The sequence below is a fragment of the Nicotiana attenuata genome, unplaced genomic scaffold (genome assembly GCF_001879085.1).
Source record: "Nicotiana attenuata strain UT unplaced genomic scaffold, NIATTr2, whole genome shotgun sequence".
In the NCBI taxonomy this organism is placed as follows: domain Eukaryota; kingdom Viridiplantae; phylum Streptophyta; class Magnoliopsida; order Solanales; family Solanaceae; genus Nicotiana; species Nicotiana attenuata.
This window is the reverse complement of record NW_017670472.1, coordinates 444,111-466,201: the sequence shown is the minus strand read 5'-3', so window position 1 is coordinate 466,201 and position 22,091 is coordinate 444,111. Positions and strand designations below refer to the sequence as shown.

Sequence of the window (22,091 nt, the reverse complement as noted above, 5' to 3'; positions counted from 1 at the left end):
AGACCATCCACATTAGGCACACAAACTCGACCCTGCAATCTCAAAACTCCATTATCACCTAAGGTAACCTGCTTGGCACCTCGTGCTGCACCGTGTCTCTAAGGACACACAAATGGGGGTCATCATACTGCCGATCTCGGATACGCTCCAATAATAAAGAACGAGCGACTGTTCAAGCTAACACACGGCTGGGCTCAGAAACATCCAACCTCACGAACTGATTGGCCAAAGCCTGAACATCCAAAGCAAGCGGTCTCTCACCGACCGGAATATAAGCTAGACTGCCCATACTGGCTAACTTTCTACTCAAGGCATCAACCACCACATTGGCCTTTCCTGGATGATATAAGATGGTGATATCATAGTCTTTCAATAACTCTAACCACCTTATCTGCCTCAAATTCAACTCCTTCTGCTTGAACAAATACTTCAGACTCTTGTGATCCGTGAACACCTCACATGCCACGCCATACAGATAATGCCTCCAGATCTTCAACATGTGAACAATGGCTGCTAACTCCAAATCATGAACCGGATAGTTCTTCTCATGAAGCTTCAACTGCCGCGAAGCATAGGCAATGACCTTGCCATCCTGCATCAACACCGCACCAAGCCCAATACGAGATGCATCACAATAAACTGTATATGGCCCTGAACCTGTGGGAAAAACCAACACTGGTGCCGTAGTCAAAGCTGTCTTGAGCTTCTGAAAGCTCGCCTCATACTCATCCGACCATCTGAACTGGGCACCCTTCTGGGTCAACCTGGTCATCGGGGCTGCGATAGATGAAAACCCCTCTACAAACCGACGATAGTAGCCTGCCAATCCCAAGAAACTCCGAATCTCTGTAGCTGATGCTGGTCTAGGCCAGTTCTTTACTGCCTCAATCTTCTTCAGATCAACCTGAATACCCTCTGCTGACACAACATAACCCAGGAATGCAACTAAACTCAACCAGAACTCACATTTCGAAAACTTAGCATACAACTGACTATCCCTCAAAGTCTGAAGAACCACTCTAAGATGTTGCTCGTGCTCCTCCCGGCTACGGGAATATATCAAAATATCATCAATGAAGACTATCATGAACGAATCCAAGTAAGGCCTGAATACTCGATCCATCAAATCCATAAAAGCTGCTGGGGCATTTGTCAACCCGAATGACATCACCAAGAACTCATAATGCCCGTACCGAGTGCGAAAAGTTGTCTTAGGGACATCGGATGCCCTAGTCCTCAACTGATGGTAGCCAGATCTCAAGTCAATCTTTGAAATACTTGAGCACCCTGAAGCTGATCAAACAAATCATCAATCCTCGACAGCGGATACTTATTCTTAATTGTAACCTTGTTCAATTGCTGGTAATCTATACACATTCGCATCGATCCATCCTTCTTCTTAACAAACAACACCGGCGCACCCCAAGGCGAAACACTGGGTCCAATGAAACCCTTCTCGAGCAAGTCTTGCAACTGCTCCTTCAACTCTTTCAACTCAGGCGGGGCCAAACGATAAGCGGGATAGAAATAGGCTGAGTGCCCAGAGCCAAATCAAGCAAAAGTCAATATCCCTGTCGGGTGGCATACCCGGCAGGTCTGAAGGGAATACCTCAGAAAACTCACGAACAACGAGCACAGACTCAATAGAAGGAACCTCAGCACTAGAATCACGAACATATGCCAAATAGGCCAAACACCCCTTCTCGACCATACGCCGAGCCTTCACATACGAGATAACACTGCGAGTAGAATGACCAGGAGTCCCTCTCCACTCTAAACGAGGTAAACCCGGCAAGGCTAAGGTCACAGTCTTGGCATGACAACCCAAGATGGCGTGGTAAGGTGACAACCAGTCCATCCCCAGTATGACATCAAAATTGACCATGTCCGGCAGTAATAAGTCTACTCGGGTCTCAAGACCCTCAATCACAACCACGCAAGAACGATGAACACGATCTACCACAATAGAATCACCCACGGGGGTGGACACATAAACAGGAATACTTAGAGAATCACTGGGCACGACCAGATACGGCGCAAAATAAGATGACACATAAGAGTAGGTAGACCCTGGATCAAATAGCACTGAAGCACCCCTACTATAAACCAAAACCGTACCTGTGATAACTGCATTGGAAGCCTCAGCCTCCGGCCCAGCTGGAAGAGCATAAAATTAAGGTTGGGTCCCACCACCCTGGACTATATCTCTGGGACGGCCTGCCGCTGGCTGGCCTCCGCCTCTAGTGGCCTGAGCTCCACCTCTAGGGCCTCTACCTCCACCTCTAGCACCTCTACCCCCACTTCTAACTGGCTGGGCGGGCTGTGGAACACTCGATGCCTGAACTATGGCATGGGAACCCTGATGCTGAGAGCTACTCGGTGCTCGAGGGCAAAACCAAGCAATGTGACCCACATCACCACAAGTGTAACAAGCCCTCGGCTGTTGAGACTGCTGACCCTGACGACCTGAATGACCACCCCGAAAACTCTGAAGCGGTGGTGTACTAATGGGAGTTGGTGGTGCACTGTAGGACTGCTGATCAGAATGCTGCATCTGAGGACCACAGCCACCTGAAGCACCGTGAGAAACCTGAAGCACTGACTGAAAGGACCTAGGAGGATGGCCTCTACCATACGAATCCCTGCCTCCAGATGAAGTACCACTGAATCTGCCTGAATGACGGGGCCTCTTGTCAGACCCTTGACCACCTCCCCATGACAAAACCATCTCGACCTCCTGGCCACATTGGCCGCCTCCTGGAAAGAAATATCACTCCCCGTCTCCTTAGCCATCTGAAGTCGAATGGGCTGGATAAGTCCATCAATGAACCTCCTCACCCTCTCTCTCTCTCTCTCTCGGTGGGAAGTATGATAAGAGCATGACGAGCCAAGTCGATGAATTTGGTCTCATACTGGGTAACAGTCATAGAACCCTGCTGGAGACGCTCAAACTGCCTCCGATAGGCCTCTCTATGAGTGATAGGGAGAAACTTCTCCAGAAATAGCTGCGTAAATTACTCCCAAGTCAAAGCTGGCGATCCGGCTGGTCTAGCCAAACAATAATATCTCCACCAAGTCTCGGATCCAGATAAGCGGAAAGTAGCAAAGTCGACCCCATTGGTCTCCACTATCCCCATGTTCCTGAGAACCTCATGACAGCTGTCTAGATAATCCTGGGGATCCTCAGAAGATGCACCGGTGAAAGTGGTAGTCAAGAGCTTAGTAAACCTATCCAATCTCTACAAGGCATAGGCAGTCATGGCTGCTCCGTCACCGGCCTGTGCTGTTGTTCGGCTGAAGAAGCGGTACGTGACCTCGCCATTCGCGAAAGGACAAGAGTAGAGGTTTCAATTTAGCATTGGAGAACAAAATCGCACGATAGGAAAGAATAGATGTGAAGTTTTTCCTAACTCTGTAGCCTCTGGGGGATAAATACAAACATCTCCGTACCGATCCCTCAGACTCTACTAAGCTTGTCTGTAATTGTGAGACCTATGTAACCTAGAGCTCTGATACCAACTTGTCACGACCAGGATTTTCCACCCTCGGGAGTCGTGATGGCGCCTACTAGTGAAAGTTAGGCAAGCCAACTAACTGAACTATTTGACCTGTTTTCCATTTTCATTTTTTTATTTAATGACTTAGCATCAACAGTTTATAGCAACATAATTTAACAAGCGGGAGAAATAAACTTCAAGTTAACAGTACTACTAATACCATCCCATAACAAAACCACCAAAGATTTGGTGTCACAACTTCACAGACTGTTTAAGAGTACTACAAATAAGGGTCCGAAAGAAATAACAAAATACTGTCTCTGGAACTACATAAGAGAAGCAGGAAAAATAGATAGAGGGAGACGCCAAGACCTGCGGACGCCTGCAGGACTACCTCGGGTCGCTTGGTAAGTAGGAAGCTGAAACCTCACTGCAATTCCAAATCTGCAGCAGTGGGATCTGTACAAAATAGTGCAGAGTGTAGTATCAGCACAACCGACCTCATGTGCTGGTAAATGCCTAGCTTAACCTCGGCGAAGTAGTGACGAGGCTAGGACCAGACTACCAAATAAACCTGTGCAGTTATCTCATATACAGCGGAAAATAAAACAGAAATAAACAAGTAAATATGGGAGGGGGTACATGTTGCGAGGTATATCAGTATCAACAGTAAATCAAGAATAAAGGCATAAGGACAACTTAGAATTCACAGGGAAACAATAAGGAACTTGTATCCAATCCATAAACACTTTGTATCAACAATTGTTGTGGCGCGGAACCCGATCCCAACATATAACAACACTGTTGCGGCATGCAACCCGATCCATATCATTTATCACTATTGCAGCGTGCAACCCGATCCGATTATATCATTGTTGCGGCGTGCAAGCCGATCCAAATATATCATTGTTGCGGCGTGTAACCCGATCCAAATATATCATTGTTGCGGCGTGCAACCCGATCCACATATACAATCAACAACAACCCTAACAAGAGTCCCAGCAAGGGATCAATAACGAACTACACTATCCCGGCAAGGGAATCAACAGTATAAGTAAATACCTTCCGGCAAGAGAAAACCAGCTGTAACCCAAACTTGTTCCAACATCTACTACCTCAACTAACACCAATGCTCAACCATAAGTAATCTCTACGAGAATAATTATAAACCTTGCTCATCACAGAGTCAACAACTTAGGCATTCGTAGTATTTCTCAATAACACAATGATTTCAATTTAAGACTCACGGCCATGCTCGATACCGACGTATAGATACTCGTCACCATGCCTATACGTCGTACTCAACAAGAAACAAGTAGCAAATAGGACACAACTCCTAATCCCTCAAACTAAGACCAAACACTTACCTCGAAGCCACGAACACAGTTCAAGCCTCAACTATAGCTTTACCTCGTGATTCCACCACCAATTCGCTCGTACCTAGTCACAAGTTACTTAATTACATCAATGAATGCTAAATAAACAATTTCTAATGCATGGAAATAAGTTTTCTAAAGCTTTTTGCCAAAAAGTCAAAAATCAGCCCCAGGCCCACATGGTCAAAGCCCGAGTTTCGAACCAAAACCCGACTACCCGTTCACCCATGAACTCAAATATATAATATGTTTTGAAATCGGACCTCAAATCGAGGTCCAAATCCCCATTTTTTTGAAAAATCTAGGTTCTACCCAGAACACCCAATTTCCCCATGAAAATTATTGATTTTGAGTTGAAAGCATGTTAAAAGATATTAATGATTGAAGGAAACGAGTAAAAATTGACTTACAATCGATTTGGAAGAAGAGTTGTTCTTGAAAAATCGCCCTAGGGAGTTTGTATTTTGAAAAGATGTGAAAAAGGGGTTGAAATTCGTCTAAGTATAAAAGTTGCAGGTCTCAGATGTGGGAATTCGAACAGGGGTTCGCAATTGCGAACCCCTCAAAAATGTTGGACTTTCGCATTTGCGAAGTCGCATTTGCGACTGGCGTCTCGCATTTGCGACTTAGGGGGTTTCCCAGACAGGCGTCGCATTTGCGACATATACTTCGCATTTGCGAAGAAGGCCAAAACAGGGTTGATCGCATTTGCGATCCAAAACCTCGCATATGCGAGCAAAGACAGGCCTGGGCTGTTTCGCATTTGCGATGCAGCCTTCGCATTTGCGAGCCAGGCTTCGCAAATGCGAGGCCTGCAGGCCTGGTCACACCAGCTAAAATCTACAACTTTCTAAGTCTAAAAATCCACCCCGTGGCCTATCCAAAACTCACCCGAGCCCTCGGGGCTCCAAACCAAACATACACATAACCTCAAAAACATCCTACGGACTTGTTCGTGTAATCAAATCACCAAAATAACGTCATGAACATCGAATTAAACCTCAAGATCAATGAAATTTCTCAAAACTTCTTAAACATCAAATTTTTGCATTTAAGGTCCGAATCACGTCAAATGGACTCCGTTTCTTACCAAACTTTACCGACAACACATATAAATCATATTGAACCTGTACCGGGCTCCGGAACCATAATACGGGCCCGATACCACAAGTTTCACATAACATTTCACTTTCAAAAACCTTTATATTTTTTACAAAGCAATTTCTTTCAAAAATTCATTTCTCGGGCTAGGGACCTCGGAATTCGATTCCGGGTATACGCCCAAGTCCCATATTTTCCTATGGACCCTCCGGGACCGTCAAATCACGGGTCCGGGTCCGTTTACCCAACATGTTGACCGAAGTCAACTTAATTCATTTTAATGCTAAATTTTATCATTTTTCACAGATTTTCACATATAGACTTTCCGGCTACGCGCCCGGACTGCGCACGCAAATTGAGGTGATGCTGAAAGAGGGTTTTAAGGCCTCGAAAACACATAATTTAATTTTTTAGACAAGTGATGACCTTTTGGGTCATCACAGGAATTTGACATCCGGATAATCAATTTCTTATTACAACAAACAGCTAACTACATGCTTCAAACTTCATTTGCCATTCAAGGGTTCATAGAAGTACCTGGATATCAAGAACAAAGCAAAAAATAAAGTAAGAATTTCAGCAAGGCATCAGTGAAGACAGTCTCAAATCAACAGCAATGCACAGCTTCGACTCAGTCCATGCTTGACTCAGAAAATCAGAAAATCCCAAAGAAAGTTCTAAGTTTTTTTTTTTTGAAAATTGAAAGAAAATAGAAGCAGCTACTAACAGTCAAACTTTTTGGAGTTTTTTAAGGGTGGAAAAATCTCTGAGTCCAAAAATGAGTGAAGAGAGACTATATTTATAGGCATTCAAGATGTCATGTGCTGAAAAGGAATCAAGGAATTATTCCCTTCAGCCACAAGGCATCTTTTAACAACTTGGACAACTGGCTGTCCCTCATTGGCTTAAGCATTTTTGTGCTAACCAAATGAGGCCAGCTGCCCCCTATTCTAGAACCTTCCAGCAGGGTCTTTACCCTATTTAAATTTACCCACCCTTCAAACAAACTCCTTAAGTTTTGCTTTTGTTCAATTAACCCCTACAAATTCTTAATGACTTACAAACTGTGGCAAACAGAAACAAACAGGCAAATACCAATAGACGAATCAAACAGCAAACGACAAAGCTAAAATGTGAACATCTGAAAACTTAAGACAAACCTAACCTCTAAAATGAACCAAATTCATAATGAAACTCCACAATGCTTTTCAGACTAACAGTTTGGATGATGATAACACAAGATGACTGAAATAAAATTAAACCTAGGCTAATTAGGCATTAATTAAACCAAACTATTTAAAAGTTAAACTAATTAATCAATTTAAGCATACTAACAAATCAAAACAGCAAAGGCACCTAAAACTACAATAATAAACTAAACTTTTTTAAGATTTAAACTATTTAAACATGAACTAAGCCAAAATAAAAACCTAACAACAGAACTGGTTGGACACGATTACAAACAAAACAAGCAAACTAACTAAAAAAACATTACTGACTCGACCTAAAGAGAAGAAAATGGAAGGGACAGTGGTCATGTTACCCCTTTGAGTGGAAGAAAATATGATGGTAATTTGACAACCTGCTCCGCTCCGATTGACCATTCAAAGGTCTTTTCCTTCAAGGGATCCGACCTTGCATGGGTTTTGACCGGATCTCCTTGAAAGAAAAGACTCATGAGACGGCCCAAGCATAGGTGACCCCTCTAGCTATTTATAGATCTGGATTTTCGGGGTCTTTGGGGGTAATTTGGAGCGACCACTAAGGGATTTGAGTTTAGGGGGGTGTGGAGGTTATGAGGTGTGGATTTGAGTGGGTTTGGGAGGGATTTGGGTGAATTAGAGTTTGGTTTCAGATCTGGAATTGGCGAGTTTGGGTGGTGATTTAGAGGAAACTGTTTATGGGTTTGAAAAGAGGGGGAAATGGTGGTTGTGTGGTGAGAATTTGGGGCGGTTTGGGGTGTCGCCGCCCCGTGGGGCGATTTCCGGCGGCGGACTATGGCAGGGTTAGGGGGGCGGCTAGAGTTTGGTCTTGTGAAGGGTGAGAGGAAAGGAGGGCGGCTAGGGTTTACAGATTAGGGGGGATGAAGGGCTCTCTAGGGGTATGGGGGGGGGGGGGGATTAGGACAGTTTTATAGGATAGGGACGTTGAGTTCCCAGCCGTTTGATCAAGGAAGATCAACGATTGGGATCAAAACCCAAGAAACGGCGTCATTTGGGTAAGGGTTGGGGCTGGACCGGGTAGAAGGGTTGGGCCAAGGGCTGGTCAGTTTGAGAAGAAATAGATTTGGGCTCAGCAATTTCTAGAGCCCAAATTCGATCTTTAAGACCAAATTTCCCCTTCTCATTACTTGACTTAATTTTAAACTAATTACTACTAATATTAATTAATACTAATAAATTTAATTGACCCTAAATTAAATCCTAAACAAGACCTAATATGAAATTGACTTAATCAGTTGATCCTAATACTAAAATAATTAATTGATTTTAGAAAAATACTAAAACTAAAACTAAAAAATGGAACAATATTATGTATATATTTTTTGATTTTGTTTCGTTGATGCGATTAATTAACAATTACACTAAAATGCAACTACCAAACTAAGAATGCAATGCATGAAACTCGAATATAATTTTTTGGGTATGTTCTATGCTTTTAATGTATGCAAAAATGTACCTAAAATGCATATAATTAAATAAATAGTCCTAAAAATTCTTAAAATGAAAATAAACTACAAAAAATCTATTTTGTGATTTATAGGAGTATTTTGGATTGGGCAAAAATCACGTGCTCACAATAGTTACTTGCTCGTCTAGCTCGGCCTCTTCATTACGAGCCTTGGCCAAATCCGCTCGAAGGTCCTTTAGAGCTACGTCCTTTTGGCCACAGAGAAGCTTTAGAGCGTTCCTTTCCTCCGAGACTTTCTGGAGCTCGGTTTCGCACTGACTCAGGTCGCCTCGAGACTTGGCAAAGGCCTATACAAAAAGGAAAATGCAAGTCAGACTTAAAGAAAGAAGAGTAAGGAAAGGGATCGCGACAATTAATGCTTACCCGAGATAGGAGACGTTGGGCCTCTTCAAAGAGGATGGACGAATCATTGAGATCAACGACATCATCGACCCCGGTAAAACAATCCCGGAAGGGATCCTCTTCACTGGGTACTCCGCCAATGTTAGGGGTCTGTAGAATCCGAGCGTCCCTTATAGCTTCCTTAGAAAAGGTCGGTGGAGATGGAGAATGACCTACTGTCACAACCCCGAGCAAATCACTCGGGCGCCCTGTTCAGCCCTAGGGGTCCTAGAATCGGCCCCCTTCGCTATATTCGTTGATGGCCGAAGGATAACCTCAACCTCAGAGATTCGGGGGCTTTGACTGAATCTTTCTTCGAGTCCTCCTCATCACGAAGTCGGGTCTCGACCGGCTTCCTTGCTCGAACCACCAGCGCCAAATCATCGCCCTCATCTTCCTCTTCTTCTTCCCCCAGCTGGTGGACTAACTCTATAGTCACAGGGATGAGATTTCTCCTGCATCTTCGAATTGGAGCCCTTTTAGGTTGGGGGTCCTTGGACTCCGAGACCCTCTTCCTATTGTTATTTTTTCCCGACTTCGGAATCGGGGACTTGGCCTCTTCCCTAGGCGGGGCCGGCCTCATTTCAGTAACATCTCCTAGGCCTGCATAAAAGAGGGTCAAGTATAAATAAAGAGAAATGTTACAGAAAAAGGCATCAAAATCTTACAGGATAAACTTACCATGATTCTTGGCTTCCCATCTGCCCCTTGCCAATTCACGCCAGCAGCGCTCGACATGGGAGGAAGTCGAGGCCAACTTTCGAACCCAGTCTTCGAGGTCGGGGACCGCGTGAGGCATCCGAACAATCGCTGCATAATAGACGAAGGCATTACATAAAGCAAAAAATGGAGTACAAAGACTAATGGGTAATACGTTACTTACGATCGGGGTTCCACTTCTCGGTGAACGGAAATTTCTTCTCTGGGATGAGGCCGCAGGTCCTTACCCTCACGAGTCGGCTCATCCAACCTCGGTCCTTGCCCTCATCGATACTCGCGAAAAAGGACTTCGTTGATCAGCGTTGGAGCTTGATTAGTCCTCGAAAAAGTCGAGGTCGATACAACCGTATGAGATGGCTGAGAGTGAATTCCAACACCTTGGCTTTGCTGGAAAAGAAGCGGAGCATGATCATTATACGCCAGAATGAGGGGTGAACCTGGCCGAAGGTGACCTGATACCTCTTGCAAAAATCGATGATGACTGGGTCGATAGGACCCAGTGTGAAGGAGTAAGTGTAGACACTTAGGAAACCCTCCACATAGGTGGTATTGCTCTCTTGAGGAGCGGGAGTTTTAATCACGACCTCGGCCCCCCAGTTACAGTCTTTCTTCACAACCTCGAGATGTCTCGCCGTTATCGAGCAGATATATCTCGACACGTGTTCATATCGGCTAGGGACCGACAGAGGGTTCTCGACTTTGAAGTCGGTTTTTAAGACACAAGGGCCGGGAACGTACTCGTGAGGGAGCGATTCCACCGACGTTTTATCACCGACCGACCGGGAAGAAGAGGAAGAAGCCTTCTCCTTTTGTGGGACGGTCTTGGAGGTTTTCGCCATTGATTCAGATAGAAGGAAGCGGAAAGAGGTGAAATTTGGTGTTTTGGTACTAACAAAATTGACTCAACGGGTGGTGAAAGAGAAGAGATGGAGAGAGGAAAAGACTTAGAAAACTTGGTGAAGGTGGAAGTAAAGTTTTGATTCAAATAAAGAACCTGTATTTATAGATTCACGGCGACGGTTCGGTGGCGCTAGTGGCCGACCACCCACTGACATACATTAATAATTTGGAGAACCGTACGGGCGGGACGTTTCGGTCACCTCTACCGCTTACTTCACGGGGATGACGTCACTATCGGGGTCTCCAGAAAATCGAGGCTCAAGTCGTTTCTTATCATTTTACTCTAAGAAACGAGGGGACTATCTGTATACGGTAGAAATTGGAGCTACCCGATTTCATCCTTTGATCAAAAAAGAGATACCACATCGAAAGGCCAGGACGTCGAGTCCGGGGTCGGAGTTTCTTTCCAAGATCGAGGTCGACATCACTAACCGAGGTCACAAGAGGGCATACTTCGATGATGCCGGTATAGTTCGGTAACGGAAAGGGCGAGATATCCGCAACAGATCGAAGATCGTGGCGTGAATTTCGGAATGGATTGATCTTCGACGGTTAATTAGTTGTCAAATATGATTTCCTACTATAATTAGAAGTGTACCTTGTTTAGAACTCCTCTATTATATAAGGAGGGATTCCATTCATTTGTAGCCATCATTGTTCACTCATAAGAAGATATACATTCATTACTTTCTTCCTATTTAGCTTAGTGTTGGTCAGAGTTGCTCTATCATTTGCTATTCGTATTATCACACCTCTATCATTTGCTATTCCTATTATCACACCTCGAGACTAACAAAATTTGGCTAGCATACTCGTTTGATTTATTTTATTCTCTAATTTATCTATTTAATTCCTTGTTTATCATTTGATATTGGATTGAATCACATATCCTTAAAACCACAATATAAGTTTAATTGTTACTGGAATCCGAAAAACCACACTCGAATTTGTGGGTAAACACATAGCTCATCAAACTTCAAAATAGTTACACAAGAGTATTAGAACTAGAAGATAGGAGTTTTCTCTTTTCACGAAGGAAGATGTAATCAACCAAAACACGATATTAATCCACGAACTTTTAATTCAGATTTTTTAAGATGATATTGCAAATAGTTTTAAGTATTATGCCAACTATTTGACAAAATGCTTCAATGGCAGAACAAGGCATGAGCAAAAGACCAGCGCCGGACCCGGTGTCAGTGCTACGAGGTCACCGCGCTTCTGTTGCTGACATTTGTTTTCATCCTTCTAACAGCATATTATTTTCTGGGTATGAATTTTTCGAGTTATTTATTAAGTCCTTTTACATTGATCGTAAGTCAAAACTGATTAGTTACACACTCCGGTTTACATTTCAGGTCAACTGATGGAGAATTGCGGATTTGGAATACCGTACAGTATCGTACAGTTTCTTCGGCTTGGTAATAGTTTATAATTCCTCTATTCCATGTTATGTGACACACTTTTTGTTAACACAAAAATCTATGGCTTGTTTTCAAAAGTCATTTTTTCTTAAACTTCGTGCTAAGTCAAACACTCAGGCATAAAATGGGACGGTATAATGTTTTGACGGGCTCCTGGGTTTCATTATGTATTCTGAATTGTTTCTTTGCCACCCTGATTGATTCGGATTGAGGCGTAGTAACTGTTATATTATGAATTTTATGCAATCCTAACTAGTTTGAGACTATGGCCTAGTTGTTATTGTATTGAGACTGTGGCCTAGTTTAGGACTGAGGCTTAGCTGTGGTTGTGCTTGGAACTTTTTTCTAACCAACTAGTTTGGGATTGAGGTGTACTCATAGTACTCTAAATGTCTGCTTGGAATCATACCACAATTGGGTTTTAATAGTTGATTACTGTTAGCTGCAGGGTTCATAGTGCAGCACATGGGATTATTTGTGTTGCTGCAAGTCCTGTTCTTGGGGATAATAAAGTTATCAGGTGTGTCGTCTCTCTCTCTTTCTAATCGTTGTTAATTTGTTTGATATTTCAGTCAGTAATATTGTCACAATGCCTTTGAATTTGAATGGAGGATGTGTTAGTCCTCTCCTATTCTGGATAGGTGGGTTAATTTGATTGAACATTTGACTTTTCTATTTCCGCAGCCAGGGCAGAGATGGTACTGTTAAATGTTGGGATTTTGGAGGAGGAGGTTTGTCCAGGTATTCAGGTTTACATATTTTAAATTATACATAAATTAAGATGTCTTCTCGGATTTCGTTACTACTGGATACTTTACATAGAGTCTCATTAGTTGCATCTTTATTCATTGTTTCTTACATAGCGTGTGATGGGGTTCTGTGGAATGTTTACATGAAACAGTTATTTCGTGTGATTATGAAAGATAGCTTATTGTGTTGCCCTGCATTCTTGGTTCAAAGTTAATCACAGCCTTTTAACCATCATCACTTCTAAGAAACTGAACGCATTATGCCCCCTTTCTAGAGAGTTTAAGACGTTCTCTCCCTTGGGGCTGAGCATGGGGAAGCTCGGGCGGTACCACTCCATACCAATTTTTTTTGTTGAACTTTGTGTACAAAACCATCTAACAGTCTTTGCAACCTGAAGGTTCTATAGTAATAAATGGACTTGTAATATCTCAGGGTATCAACAGAAAGGGTATTCCCAATGCACCAGTTTTAATCAAAATCAATTAGCAGGAAATGCAAGGACAAATGCAGAAACTCCCAAACTTTGACAACTACTTGACTATGCTTATTATGAAAAGTCTAATTGAAGAACAAGAGATTTGTTGTTCTATATATTGAAGGGGAGCCTTGGCGTAACTGGTAAAGTTGCTGCCATGTGACCAGGAGGTCACAGGTTTGAGCCGTGGAACAACCTCTTGCAGAAATGCAGGGTAAGGATGCGTACAATAGACCCTTGTGGTCCAGCCCTTCCCCGAACCCTGCGCATAATGGGAGCTTAGTGCACCGGGCTGCCCTATATATTGTGTGAGGCAAACACGGTCAATTTCTTCTTCGTTTTTTTTGTCTTTGTTGGGGTTTTTTTTCTCTTTTTTTTTTTTGGGGGGGGGGGGGGGGGGGCGCAGTTCTTCTTTTATTTTTATTTTTAATCTTTGTCTTTTAGTCCAATATTTTGTATTTGGGAAGTTAGACTTGAATGTGGCTAGTGCTGCAGGTTTCGAAGTTTCCTAGGCCTTCGTATTGCACAAGTCATGCATATCATATTGTTGCTTAAAAATCTTTTTCAGCCAAATCTGTATCAACAAAAACAAAATCTTTTTCAGAAATATGGATGCAATGTTATATTGGTGATGTCTAACTCAATTCATGACGACTGTAAAATCATATTAGAATTCCATTTTAAGGAATTGGCTTCTAGGTGCCGTGGATATTGTTTATCAACTATGCTGGATAGATATTTGCAACATCATCTTTTCAATACTCATTCATTTGCTTTCTTTTGCTAGTTGCCTTGCTATTTGCTGTCATGTTAGTTTGACTATTGTTACCCTGTGGTGGTGTTCAATCTCCGTTTACCTTATGATTAGGAATACACTTTGTGCTTTCAACAGGACACCATTACTTACAATAAAGACAAACTCTTATCATTTCTGCAAATTATCGATTGCAAAGTCACCAAGTGAGGCAATGAAGATTGATGATCTGGAGGTCAACGAAATTGTTGATGGCATGCAAAGAGAAGAACAAGGAGATCAACCCACTGATTCCACCAAATTCAAAGGTTTTCTGTCTCTTGCTTGCCTTTTCTTCACTTTGCAGTTCATTTTTTAATCAAGCTCTCTCTATCACTTCTGATATTTGAATGAGGTGAGTTCGAATACACGCACCTAAATTATGGCAGATTTTGAAATATTGGTCAGCTAAAATCTAAATGATGTATTTAATTGACTTCTATATTCTCCTAAGTTGCTCGGACTCGGGTGCGGGTATCCGATACGGGGACGGATCCGAGTATCGGATTCGACAAAATCTAAATTAAGATTCGGGGGTGCGGATCCGGATATGGATACGGGTGCGGGGATTCAGCTAATAAAAAATAAAACCATAAAAATATTGTAAATATTGAGAGATATTCTGTGAAAAACTTACATGCATATTGTAGAATTCAATCTTTCATTCTCCAAGATGGACATTTTTCTGTTATTCTCCTAAATTTGTTTTATTTTTTATTTTGAGAAATCAAAATCTCAATGTTTCTCCCAAATTTGTCGATGGACTCCGGTCAAAGTGTCCGAAGTCAGTTGACCGTATCCGGGACGTATCGTGCTCCCGCTCCCGTCCCCGTCTCGTATCGGGACGGGGACGGCACCAAAATCGAAGAGTCCGCGCAGCTTAGATATTCTCTCAATATTGGTTCTTTTTTAAATATATAAAAAAAATCAGAACCATGGCAAGTGTTTTTGATTTTATGTTCATTTTAAAGTCTACCCGCATCCAATTCTAAAATGTCTGAGCTTAAAAAATGAGAACTCTGAAAAAAAAATGAATACAGCCTTAATGAATGTTGCAGAAATTGTTCATCTTTGCCTCAGAAGTCTTGTCCTTAAGATTTTGGGTATGATTTACATGTTATTAGAGAAAGTTCAAAGTCAATTTTGAAAGCCATGTGTCTTGTACTTGAGGAATAGACTAATACTTCTTTCTGTACAACATGCTAATTTCACTGTCATTTCTCTATAAAAGATAAAAAGATCCTCAAATGTTTTTTATAAGATCTCGTCCAATTTGAAATCAAATTTGTTAACATCTATAGGCACCACGGTGTGAGTAGGTCAGCAGAAAGCTTCCCTAACACTTCAATTGTCCAACATTCCCTTTAATGACAGAACTTCCATCAAGTATGCTTTTAGTCAAAGGTCTTTCACGTGAAGCTTTGACAAAGGCCTTCTGGTAGCTAGTACATCTGCGGTCAGATTACGGTGCCATACTGTTAAGTCTCAACATCTTATAAATACGATCAAGACAATATCAAGGAATGGAATCAATATACTCAAGATAATCAGCTTGTTGTGGTTTTTGTTGTATATAATGACCCGATGATGAGTGTTGTTTACACTTGTGCTTATTGTTGCTTGAAATCTTCAATGCTATTCCCTTCCTATATATTGATGTGGTTCTCAACCAAAGTATGCTCCTTTGTTTACCTGAATCTGGTTGGTTGTCTGCATGGCTTTAAACAATGTTTGGGGTGATAAGATTGTTTAACATATTGAAATTCTCAGGTAAGGAGCTCATTGAAGGACCAAAATATGTTGCTATAGCAGGAGAACAAGCTTCTGTGGTTGGTTGATGGTTATTTCTGATACTTTATTCTTTTCTTTTGAGTTTGTTTTATGCAATTTACTGAACACTAACCAATCCATTTGCAAAGGTTGAGATTTGGGATGTCAATACTGCAGAAAGAATTGCACAGCTGCCTCATAGCTCTGGCAGCCCCTCAAATCAGACTCCGAACCAAAGAGGTTAGTTTTTTTTTTTGTCAACTATTTTCGTAAGCTACTTTTGAAAACTAGTTTTCTGAGATCTTATTGTGTTCTGGATAAGTTCGAAATAGTTTACTTCTTAGAAGGTATATTGAACTTCAAGATTTTATGAGATTTATTTACTGCCTCTCCATCTTGTGGTATCTCTGGATGCTGGTGGATCTAAAATGATGGTGAGAAGGTACTAGAAAATATTAGGTCCCTGAGGTGGGACACCTTCGTGTCAAGACTCGTATCTTTACTTAGATGTCATTAGATATTTGTGATCTTAATCAATGTAGGAGCTTGAAGGGATAGCAATATCAATATTACTAATTTCATTAGGAGCAATATACATTCTGAGAGACTTCCTAGGCTTGGCAATTATATAATAGAAATTTGGTTATTACTGCTTGGAAGCATACAGTTATCACTAAAGAGCTCCAATTGGCATGATTGTTGAGAAGAGCCGTATAATATTAGTGGTTAAACAATACGAAATGCATCTAAAGCTTCCAAGTTCTCTTTCAGTAGCTTTTGGAGCACCTTCAATGGGTATTTTAGAATGGAACTTTTTTCAAAAGGGAAATTGAAGTGTCTGAAATCCAGCTTGGTGCTTGGACAACTTAGACTACAAATTGCACAACTTCTTGTGATTTTCTACAGAAAGAACGAAAGGTTCTTGTGCATTCCACAAATTGGAATTCCCAAACTACCAGTTCCAAGACCTGGGGATAAGAAGGGTAGAGGATTGGTAGGAGGAATCATTTTTAAGATGCAATGTTATACTACCCAAATTGAGAGTTTACTGTATTTTGCTTATTTAGGTACTTTATGATTCTCTTCCTCTAGCTTGTTTTACATACTTTGGTATCTGCTTGGGTTTCTCTATCTCTCCCTCTGGATAGTTACTGCCTTTTCGCCTTTCAGTTTTTATTTAAAATATCCATTTACATTTGCTTATAAAGTAAGTACCCTCAGGAATGTGCATGGCGGTTCAAGCATTTTTACCTTCTGAATCTCAGGGGCTCCTAAGTATCATGGCAGGGTTTGTTCTCATATCTCCAGTAATAACCTTGTTTACATAGTATTGTCTACTTGTATCTACATTCATACTCATATGTTCGTCTTTCCCTGTATACTTGTATTTGCTTTTTTGTACCTATATGAAGTAGCTTTTCAAACAACAACAACAACATACCCAGTAAAATCCCAATAGTGGGGTCTGGGGAGGGTAGAATTTACGCAGACCTTACCCCTACCCCGAAAGGGTAGAGAGGCTGTTTCTAGGAGACCCTCGACTCTATAGAAGAGACAATAATGTCAGAAAAGAGACAAAAGAAGAGGTCTGTCACAGCAAAAGAAGCCAGAAAGGTAATAACAACATCGTAAGAGACAACAAATAAGTATAGGGCAATAACACAATACTATGCAAAATAACAAAATAATGTGGACAAAGCATAGACCGCTAATAGACCTAGACAAAACTCTATCAGACTACCCGGTACAAAGAGGGAAAAATTCTTGACTACCCCCTAGCCTACAACCCTAATGCTCGACCTCCACACGTTCTTATCAAGAGCCATGTCCTCGGAAATCTGGAGCCGTCAGGGAATTTTGACAATGTTCGAAGTAGCTTTTCGAACATTGTCAAAATTCCCTGAATGCTTACTTCCCTATGACTTCAGAAAAGATTTCTGAACTATAGTGGAGCATTTGAAATGCGTTTATGGTAAAAGCTACAATCATTCTTTGATTATTCAGATGTGAAATGATCCTAACTCCTAAGGCACACATGTTGATTTAACAGGCCCTGCAATGTGAAGGATACTCTATCTACTTTTGTTGAGAATCTAGCGATTTCAAGATGGAATATTGAAGGATACTCTATCTACTTCTAGCTGACTGATCACAACTTCATTATTTTTATGGTTTGTTTCTAAACCCTCATACAGCCTCTTTCCACTCTCAGCCAAATGCGTTGTTGCATTCCAACTCAATTTCCTAAGCCACTCATCTCACTCCAGTTTTGACTAGCATTTACAACTGCACTTTAGAACATTCATTATCGAGAAAATGTATTCCATACTAACTGTCCAATTGGAATATCATGTGCATTGGACCCAAATAGCCAGAAAGCAATCTGCTTTCCTGAAATTTATATTCACTCTTTGCTCCTTAATTTTGCTTTCTGCTATATATAGAATTTCTTTCTCTTTTTCTTTTTTTTTTTGGTGGGGGTAGGGGGGGGGGGGGGGAGCTGAAATTGATATACGAATAGCAAGGAATGTCGCTCTTCTCAAGGGAGCCATTCATGGTGTCTGAAATAAGAAATGCTTCCCTATCAGGTGGGATTGACGAAAATGCCAGAGGAATCAGTAGCTTCTAGGTTTCGCGCGCAAACCCTTTTTGGACAACTTTCCCAATGTGGCCAACCAGGTTCTACAAGACCGGTCCCCTTCCCTAACACTTGTATCCTGTCTTAGGGCGTCTAACACCACATTGGTAGTAATGTGGTGACACCAATGTTAAGAAGTCTGTATATTCAATGGATTCACTGTATAAAATCACGTACATATAATTATCACTGTTATCAAAGAATTGTGAATTTGAATGAGAAAATGATACAAGGATCTTCAGTACTTGACAGCAGGATAATTCAAATTTTCAAGAGTAAGATTACTGTACAATGCTTGGAAAATGATGATTCATTACATAAAAGAGTGTGATCATGCTATTCTTTTCGTCTCTTGACGGAGTAGAGACCTGATATAAGTAGATTCTTTCTCCTGTTGAATTTCTGTTAAAAGATGATATACATGTATTTCATCAAAATGCTTGACTTACCAAACTAGATTACATATCCCTACAGTTACGAGGATGGATCCATTGCTTGGTGGGATTTGCGTAATCCGGGTGTCCCCTTGACTTCAGTCAAGTTCCATTCAGAACCAGGCATATCATTCTACCATGCATAAAGTGCTTTATAATACACCTTTTCTAGTTCTGTTTTTGTTCTTAAAGCAGGCATGAAAGACATGTTGTCTTCTCTATGCAGTTTTAAGCTTATGCATAGATGGATCATGCAAAGGTGGTCTCTCTGGAGCCGCTGATGAGAAAATTTTGATGTTTGCATTGGACCATTCTATGGTAACTCCAACTTTTTCTCTAGTTGTAAGATATGCTATTGTTGGATGGTGCTGTTGATGTGCATGTATTTTTCACATAAACTCTTCTCTTATAGCAAGAAAATGTTACTAAGTGTCTTATTTGAAACTGATTTTCGAATGTGCATGCCTTAATGCCGCGAGGACAATTTGGTTCTGAGTTTGAACCTCATTATCCACATGCATTGATAAGTTGGTCAATTGTCTGGAGCTGGTCACCCTTTGTGATATTGTGTTAGATCTGTGAATATTTGTAGTTTTCCTGTTGCAGCATATACTATCAACCCAAGGAAAAATATCGTCCACACTTAGTAAACATATTTCTGCAGTTTGCAGCAGCTGCAGTAGTTATTAGTTATGGACCTTGCAAATGGTGGCTTCATTTGTACAAAGCTTTCTTTTGTATTTGCAGGTTTATTATCTGCTGAATGTAATTTTTCTACTTTTTAGGGTTCTTGTTTGATCAGAAAAGAAATTGTTTTGGAGAGACCTGGAATAGCTGGAACCTCAATCCGGCCAGACGGGAAAATTGCTGCAACTGCTGGTTGGGATCACCGGTAGGGATCTCAGAGACTTTCAAACTGTCAATTCATGTACATTGTGGCTGGTTAGGGTGTTGTTGCAGGCCCTTCTGTCAATGAAAGAAACATTTATTATAAGCATATGTGTATGGTATTCTGTCGATGAAAGAACATGATATGATCATTCTATTAACGTTAATGCAGAAGGAAACATGAATCTAGTGTTTACATTGTGATCTTGTTTATAAGGTCAGACACTGTTAAATATTAGATGTACTCTCCTGGAAACATCACATATCTTTTCAAAGTTCAAAATTCACATATTTGATCTTGTATTTGATGCAGTTCATCAATTCCTTTGAGATAGCTGGTTGTTAAACTCTAGTAATTGTTGCTATGTGAGTTCAAGCATTGTGTTTAAATATGTAGGTCATGTTCTAAGTATCACTTTAACATTAGCTGATCTTATCTTTCATTGTCAGGGTTAGGATTTACAATTATCGCAAAGGAAAACCTTTGGCTATTTTGAAATATCATAATGCCACGGTATGCAATCCCCTTTTCTTTCTGTTGAGGTGTTTTTCTCCTTAAAACAATTATCAAACTGACTTCATTCCATTTTTTGTCTCTCACTCTCTTGGATTCCTGGATATATCCACGTATTTTCTCTATGACATTCCTGCACAATATGTTTTGCAGTGCAACACTGTTTCATTCTCTGCTGACAATAAATTATTGGCCTCTGCATCTGAAGACACGACAGTGGCTCTATGGGAACTTTATCCTCCTAGAACATGATGTTGTATAGTTCTTAATCCTCTTCTAAATTAGTTCTTTAGACAACGATGAACCTCTATACAAACAGTGTTTTGTGGGTTATGATGGAGCTCTATAAACAGCGCTTGTGGTTGTTACTTGTCTCGAGCGTGGTGTGTTTGTGTAGGAAATTGAGAGCAAGAATTTCAATAATTGTAAGTAGATACACGAATTGGTTTGAGTCGTGCTGGGCACTGTCCTAAGAAACTATTTCAGCAATGTGAAATGTTTCCCCAGGATTAAACAAGCCCATCTTTAATTTATTTAGAGGATACAGGAATCGACAAAATATTAAATTACAAACCCAGCTATTTAAAAGAGGGGAACAAAGAAAGTAGACTACAAAAGTTTAAGGAGGAAAGAAAAGGAATCTGAAGAGGAACGAAAAGGCAAAGGAAATTTGAGAAGCGTAGCATGCCAAGTGTATGACACTTGTTTTGAACTTCCCATGCAAGTTGCCACATGAATGAACATTTATCCATTTTTTGAAATATCACAACAGTTTGTAATGAAATTAAATTCTATTGCACAAAATTCCAAGGGTTATCTTTCAATATCATGCCATTCTTTCTACAGAAAAAAGGAATAAGGGTTAATGTACTAAGTTTGCCGACAAGACAAGTGTTTGCACAAAGAGTAGACCCCAGATGAGCAGATGGAGTTTCTGGAAAAAATTCCCGATCATCAGGAAGAGCGGGGACTCAAGCTATTTATGTCATGTTATTTTTATTTTTCCTATAATTTCTATGGTGTACTGATATTGACTCCTTTACTTTTATCTTTTTGAGTCGAGGGTCTTTTGGAAACAGCCTCTTTACACCTCTCCACACCCCACTGCTGGGATTTTACTGGGTTATTGTTGTTGTAAGTTCTCTTGTCGCACATCTTCTTGAACTGAGGGTCTATCGGAACCAGCCTCTCTACGTAGGGGTAAGGTCTGCGTACACTATACTCCCCAGATCTCACTTGTGGGATTACACTGGGTTGTTGTTGTTGTTGTTGTTGTAAGTACTCTTGTCGCATTTGGAGGTGTAGATAGTACGGGGAATCGCCTTTCAAGTTGTAAGAAGAAACATAATTGTGAAATTATTTAAAATAACTCTTTTTTTTCTTGCGTTTAAATAAAAGAATTATTTGATCAAACTTTTATTGATATGAGCCTTTCGATTTTGAGGGTGTTTGGCTAAGCTTATAAGCTGGTCAAACTAGCTTATAAGCACTTTTCGGCTTATCTACGCGTTTGGTAAAGTTAAAAGTGCTTATAAGCCAAGTGCTTATAAGTCAGAAATAAGCTAAAAGCCATAAGCTGGTCACCCCCAGCTTATGAATTTTTAGCTTATAAGCACTTTAAGTTTGACCAAGATTTTTACTATTTTATCCTTAAAATATTCCTTTTTAGAACAAAACTCCTGCATCGATACTCAATACTTCGAGTATTCAACCTAAACCCCCCCCCCCCCCCCCCCCCC

General features: G+C 41.0%; 1 protein-coding gene across 5 annotated transcripts; it reads left to right on the top strand.

Annotated features, from left to right (window-relative positions):
• Positions 1-11,585: 11,585 nt before the first annotated feature.
• Positions 11,586-20,720, top strand: LOC109239922 (protein DECREASED SIZE EXCLUSION LIMIT 1). 5 transcript variants are annotated; one of them, XR_002069981.1, is made up of 15 exons: positions 11,626-11,936; positions 12,025-12,087; positions 12,539-12,610; positions 12,775-12,831; positions 14,208-14,377; positions 15,879-15,937; positions 16,028-16,118; positions 17,100-17,166; positions 18,991-19,073; positions 19,177-19,268; positions 19,736-19,842; positions 20,011-20,055; positions 20,152-20,204; positions 20,289-20,352; positions 20,506-20,520. XR_002069981.1 is itself a non-coding variant. In XM_019406523.1 (14 exons), the coding sequence occupies exons 2-14, from the start codon at positions 11,833-11,835 to the stop codon at positions 20,602-20,604; spliced, it is 1,128 nt and encodes a 375-aa protein (XP_019262068.1). In that variant the 5' UTR covers positions 11,586-11,619; positions 11,825-11,832; the 3' UTR covers positions 20,605-20,720. The 5 variants fall into 5 exon arrangements, 4 of the variants coding, with proteins under 4 accessions (XP_019262068.1, XP_019262067.1, XP_019262066.1 ...); XM_019406523.1 differs by lacking the exons at positions 20,011-20,055; positions 20,152-20,204 and adding an exon at positions 11,586-11,619 and having other exon boundaries at positions 11,825-11,936; positions 20,506-20,720; XM_019406522.1 differs by lacking the exons at positions 20,011-20,055; positions 20,152-20,204 and having other exon boundaries at positions 11,618-11,708; positions 11,825-11,936; positions 20,506-20,720.
• The last annotated feature ends 1,371 nt before the right edge of the window (positions 20,721-22,091 follow it).

What these genes read in the sequence shown, in the direction of transcription:
- LOC109239922 (XM_019406521.1), top strand. Translation starts at nt 11,818, where the DNA reads ATGGCAGAACAAGGCATGAGCAAAAGACCAGCGCCGGACCCGGTGTCA. An exon ending in CTCCTAAGTATCATGGCAGG is followed by an intron (nt 17,167 to 18,990) that starts GTTTGTTCTCAT and finishes ATATCCCTACAG; the next exon opens with TTACGAGGATGGATCCATTG. An exon ending in CAAGTTCCATTCAGAACCAG is followed by an intron (nt 19,074 to 19,176) that starts GCATATCATTCT and finishes TTCTCTATGCAG; the next exon opens with TTTTAAGCTTATGCATAGAT.